This window comes from Athene cunicularia (assembly GCF_003259725.1).
Source record: "Athene cunicularia isolate RWA chromosome 5 unlocalized genomic scaffold, athCun1 chr5_part1, whole genome shotgun sequence".
NCBI lineage: Eukaryota > Metazoa > Chordata > Aves > Strigiformes > Strigidae > Athene > Athene cunicularia.
In genome coordinates, this window is record NW_020799101.1 from 43,087,304 (window position 1) to 43,093,303 (window position 6,000).

Sequence of the window (6,000 nt, forward strand, 5' to 3'; positions counted from 1 at the left end):
CTTAATTTGAGGCTTGGGTCTTTTTTATTTTTTAAATTTTTTTCTTTGTATTCTGCAGCACTAGTACCTTGACTTCTCTGAGTGTAAATCCAAACCCACCCTTTTTACTTTCCCTAACTCAGTCCTCTCAGGAGAATTTTCCCCATTGGAAGGACTATGAAGGAATACTTTTCTTAAAGACAAGGCAACTTACTGACTGTGAAGTGGGGAGACAGTACCTTGCCTAGGTGGTCTCCTGTTCCTTCTCTTCCTATTCTCAATTATGATACAGGATTTGCAGCTTCCCTCCTCTCCTTCCCTCGTGGCACAAGGTCCTTACAGCTTTCCCTTCCTGCTTTTTGAAGAGTATATGAACAGTTGTGTGTTATCCAGTGGGCAGTGAGGCTTACACAGCTGTAAAAGTCCTACCCTATTTGGCTGTGCACCAGCCTCACTCCCACCTTTTTTCCCTGGTGACATGGAGTTAATTTGGAACATCTGGTGCCAACGGGTAAGGTAGCTTGGATGTGCACCTCCTTATCTCCCCAGTTCTACTTGCTGGTATCACTGTGGCAGTGCAGCCTGGGTATGCACTTGCCCTGTTTCTCAGGCCTTAATGTAACTGCCAACTCCAAGAAAAGAGAATTGAAAAATTAAACACAAATTTTACATTACTTTTTACTATCATACTCTCTACTTTTCACTAGATTTTTTTCAAGAATGACAATACCGTGACATACAAGAATTAGGAGGCACTGGTTTATATTTAGAGTACTCTCTCAAACCCAGTCTGCACTGCCTACTTTTGGCCCCTTAGAGTGTGATCCTTCTCCCTCTCCAGCATTTAGCCGTGTCACATCATAGTTGAAAAGATGACATCTGCATGGATAGGTTTTGGTGTGGACTTTTCCTAGTTACTCATACTGAACTCATCTGCCTCTGTTTCTTTTCTTGTCACTAGTACTATGTGTAATAAAACATTTACCCTTCCTCTGTGAACCTGGTATGATTTGGTTTCGCATAATTTCTGTATTGCTGCTTCTAAATTTTTTTGTTGTGACACAGAAATTCCATGGCAAATTTCAGTTATTCTGGAAAGGGAAGTATTCAAAGTTGGTTTTGGTATTTCACTGATCTTAACATTTTAAATTTGCCATTTGTATGTTCTTAGTGTGGTCTTTGTTCTCTCCTGATGATTTCCCATGGTATCTGTTCACAACAATATTTGTAGACCAAGTGTGGGTCAAAGGCACAGTTCAGATGCAATGCACGCTAATGGGATGGTTACAGCTTGCTTTTTTATGCATTCTGCAATAAGAACAAAAGGCAAATTTTCTTTAGCTATATTATGCTTGTTTCCTTTATGTTACTTTGAGGCAGTGCAAGGGAGCAATTTCTGGATAATACTTTTTTTTCATCAGTGTCCTAATCCTTTTATATATAAAGTCTTCTAGAAATCAACAACCCTGGTATTTTAAGAATATGTGTAACTGAAATCAGTATTTTATTTTAAGGCAACTTGTTCAAAAGCAATTACTCTTTTCAGTAAATATGTCAGGTAAATACCATCACACACATCCTAGACAGGAGAAAGAACGTCTTGAGAAACTTTAAACAGAGCTGGGAAACAGTCTTCCAGTTGAGAAAATTTTCTTCCTCGGCTCCTTTTTTTTTTTTCTTTTCTGGATTTCAGTAACTACTACAGAGTGTCCAACAGTTCTTTTCAGATCTGTTACTCAACAGAGAAGGATTCAAACATCTAAAGGATAAAATTCTAGGAATTGTATACTGACAAATTCCCATGGAATTGTTGGTTTATGTTTTATTGTACTAGATATTAGGCGTATTTTGTCATTAAGTGTATTTTGTCATTAATTCTGCTGTCTAGCAGGAATAAGTGGTTTGAGAAAAGCCAGAGTGTAAGAACCGTCAAATATCTACTGTGGTTTTCCAAACAGAGGCAGTGAAATGTTTTTGCCAACCTGTGTAATTTATTATGACCTTAGCAGTATCTTCGAGGACATATGTAATGTAAATGAAGAGAAGGAAGTGTATCTAGAAGTGAGGGATAGTGAGGTGCCCTGTACCTGCACCTGCTGTCTGTGTGCATCCCTTCCTTTTCCTATGGGAACATTGTGCTATTTCTTTCCCCTTTTCCTCTCGTTTTTTGAACTTTTTGTTTTGTCTCTTGCCCGTCCGGTTTTAGTTCCTGAAACTAAAGAAGTGGTGAGCCACAAGTACAAGACGCCAATGGTGAGTCAACTGTGATGCCTTCTGGTAGTTCTTTAGAGGATATATCTTTACGTTTTCATGTGGCGAAAAGAATTGCATTGAGATTGCAGGATTTGCAATGCTAATACTGCAGTGAAGCACCAGTTGCTCTTGTATGATAGTTTTCCTTAAGGGAAGACAACAAAACTCGGTGAATGGTACTTCTATAAAATTGGAGGAACTCACAGGTAGTACTGCAGAAAGCGCAGTCTCTTTTGTTAAGATGGGTAAAGGTGCGAGGTAGCTGCTTTGACATGAATTTTAGCACAATAAGAGCTACTGAAACTGTTAAATTTAAAATTGTGCAGAACACAGTTGTTAATCCACAGAACAGATGGAAAGGGAGACTAGTTTCTGGGCGAAAAATGATTGCTAACTGAATTTATGTAAATTTCCCGTTTCCTCATGAAAGTGAGCAGTGAAATGCAAGAGAACAGTAGAAGTATTCATTCCTGCCATGTAGGTGAGTTATTGCTGTGACTTAGTGTTCAGTTTTTATAACGTTTTTTGAGCACCAGCAGTGGATAAAGATACTTGGTGCTTTTACACATGTTAGCTCTATCAGGCTTATATGCACTTCTGAGGAAGGAATAGAAGCCAGTGATTATGCTCAGAACTGTAATTTCTTCAGGTATTTTGTCTGAAGTGCAGTGTGTACATTTGGTGAATGCATGGAAACTCACAGTCCTTCAAGAGGAGAACAGAGGAAAAATCACCTGAAGAAGCTAGAAATGTTTTAGAAACAAAATGCTTAGAACATATGTAATTCAAAGCAGACAGCTGTATCTTTTAATAAAGAAAAGCCAGTTTAATGAAAATTAATTATATTTTACACAAGTGTTTTAGCTTGTGCTATAGTACAACAAAACACGTTGTTATGCTTATTACCTTTACAAAGATTATAAATGTCAATTTACAGGACAAGAAATTTTAAGTTCACCAGAATAGCCAGTATTAGAACTAAGATATAAACCAAGTCTAAGTCTTACCTTCACTGAATTGTGCTGCCAGCTGCATGTTAAAAGAGTATTTTCTGTTAAATAATAGCACACTTAATTGGTTAAAAGCAATAATTGTAAATCTTGCTAATGCTATGTGAAATCCTCTGCTTTAATGTAGTGACAAAATTACTTGGTATTCTTCATATGAAACATACAATGTTAGGTTGTGGGGTTTTTTAATTAAAAAAAATAATCTTATCCATGGATTCACTAGCATTGGTTAAAAATTACAAGGATTATCAGTCCTTGTACTTTTGAGCATAAAAAGATAGTTGTGAATGAGGAAGAATCCCACCATCTCATGAGTCAAGCTACAGTATTGGATGTTTAAATTTAGTTGGTCGGTTTAGCTCTTTCAGCCCCTCCCAGAAAATTTCTTGTAACTTCATACAACAGACCAAACCCAAATATGTAGGATATTTTTTCTGAAGTCAGCTGACCAACTTTCTAGCTTAGCGTACTGTTCTTAAAAATTATTAGTCATACTGTCAAGCAACTCATGTTTTTATCCCATAAGAGGTGTGTAAATTTGTTACAAGGCTTTTCTTCTCTATCCATCTCAGGTAGAAGGTAGTATGAGACACTTTTTCCCGATTTTGTCTTTAGCCAGAGTAGTTGTCCCATGAAGGACATGCAGCAAAATACAAAGTGTGAAGTGGATTTTGTAAACCATTAAATCATCTGAATTTCATTATCTCCTTTTCAAAATTCTTGCAGGCTCATGAGATCTGCTACTCCGTGCTGTGTCTCTTCTCTTACGTGGCTGCCATTCGTGGGAAAGAGGCAGAAAACAAAAACAAACCACCTCGACCGGTTTCCAGTTGATCACGATACTGGGAAGTACCTACCCTTTGACACATTGACATGCAGTACTCCCATTTTTACTGCAGTTACTGGAGCTCTCTTTGCTGTCTTTTATGAGAACTTGATTATTTATGTATGACCCTGCAAGTCTTTCCCCATAGAAAAACCTAAGACTTCACTGCTCAGTCTCCTTCTGAATTCATCCTTAATGGAGTTTTTAGATGAGCTGTTAAGCAGACAGTTTTGAGCATCAGCATCCAGCTGTGAGTGACCCACTCTGGCCATTCCTTTGGAATTCCTTTCCTCTTAAGATGACTAACAGCTTCAGTTTGGTTGGTTTTTTTGTTTCTAGTGATACTTGTTACAGATTAATCACTTTACAACTGCAGGCTTCTGCTTTCAGATTCTCTGGTATGTGCACAGTGGAAGCAGTCTGGTCCTGCATATTGTTTAAATGTAGTGTTTTTATTGTTTTCCTTCTGTGTTGTTAATTTTTACCCACCAACATGTAGTTCTTGGCAGATAGTTCTTCAGAGCCTTTTGGTAGAGCTGAACAATTTAGCTACTGTAGTCTTAAAATACCATGTGACAGTTGAAGTTTGGCTATTAAATTGGTCCATCTGTGGAGATAACTGCTTCTCAAGTGGGAAAAGAAGTGGAGAGAGAAACTTTGAAGGCAGTGTATTGTGAAAAACCCTGACTCCTCATGGATTGTGTGGATTTTCAAATGGGAGTTTAGGTAACGTTTGGAGATAGCCCGACAGTGGAGTTAACAGATGCATGTAAGCACTACCTAAAGCAGTTAATCACAGGGATTAGAAAATGAATAAGGAAATGTCAAACTTGGAAACATTGTTGGAAGGAGCACATGGCAGACCCATGTATTTCTGGGTTTGTAACTGTACTCTACACAAGATATTTCTGTAGCAATCTGCAGAACATGTTCAGGAGCCCAAAGGGTTATGCTGTCTCCATTTTTTTTAAAGCTGTTGCTTTTTTTTTCAATCTGTACCTGTATATCAAGGAATCTTGCAAATACTGTGTTTTACTGTATAGTTAAACTCCCGCAGTTAAAACTATCCATCACATTCCTTATTTTAACTAGGCAGAATATGAATGTTTTTTGCATCCTGTTTTTGTTCTTGAACTGTACTGCACTTGTCTGGAAAGCTCTTAGGATGCTGAAAGGAGAGACTGTCTCGAGAAAATAATGTTACATGTAAAATACCTGAAAAAAATACTCTGATGCAAACTGATGTATTGTATGTTTTGACATAGAATTCTGAGTAAATGCACCCAGAAATAACCCTGTTTTGGCTTGGTCAGGGTATCTACTGTTTCGAATGGAATACACTAGTAACGGGTGAGGAGATAATGTAAATAATATAGTACCACATCTATTTATAGAAACTGTACAGCTGTCTGAATGTGAAAATAAAATGTCATTCAACCAGCAACTAGTTTTCATCCTCCTGTGCTTTTCTGTTGATGCAAGTTATTCTGAAATTAATGTAATTATGTACCAAATACATCATATACATATTTGAAATTATTGAAAAGAGAAGACTGTAAATGGAAGATCTGAATTTCTTTGCATATAAGCTGTTGAAAGTAATTTTTTTTCTTCTATCATAACATCCATGAAATTTGTCTTTTAAAAAAGTCTAAAAAAGCATGAATTGGGAAAACAGGCACATCTAAAATACTTTTTTTTTTTTTTTTTTTTTTACACATGCAAATGGAAGCAACATGTAGAGTTCATCCTTTCCTAGTATTTATTTGCCTTTAGGCAAAACTGAAATTGGCAAACCTTGAAATTAGCCTGTTTTGCATTTAATTTATTTTCTTTGTCTAATGACACTGTAAATTTTCTTAGAGCACTATCTGAATTTTTAGCAATTGCAGCATTCTTGACACTACTATATTACAAGTACAGTTAAGACTG

At 36.9% G+C, this 6,000-nt stretch overlaps 1 protein-coding gene across 29 annotated transcripts in view; it reads left to right on the forward strand.

Moving 5' to 3' along the window:
* Positions 1 to 5,512, forward strand: part of MADD (MAP kinase activating death domain) — a 70,389-nt gene extending 64,877 nt beyond the window's left edge. For all 29 annotated transcript variants that reach the window (XM_026849803.1, XM_026849805.1, XM_026849808.1 and 26 more), the window contains 2 exons: positions 2,186 to 2,232; positions 3,969 to 5,512. In XM_026849803.1, the coding sequence (XP_026705604.1) occupies positions 2,186 to 2,232; positions 3,969 to 4,076 (155 nt within the window). In that variant the 3' untranslated portion in view covers positions 4,077 to 5,512. The remainder of the gene's footprint in view (positions 1 to 2,185; positions 2,233 to 3,968) is intronic.
* The last annotated feature ends 488 nt before the right edge of the window (positions 5,513 to 6,000 follow it).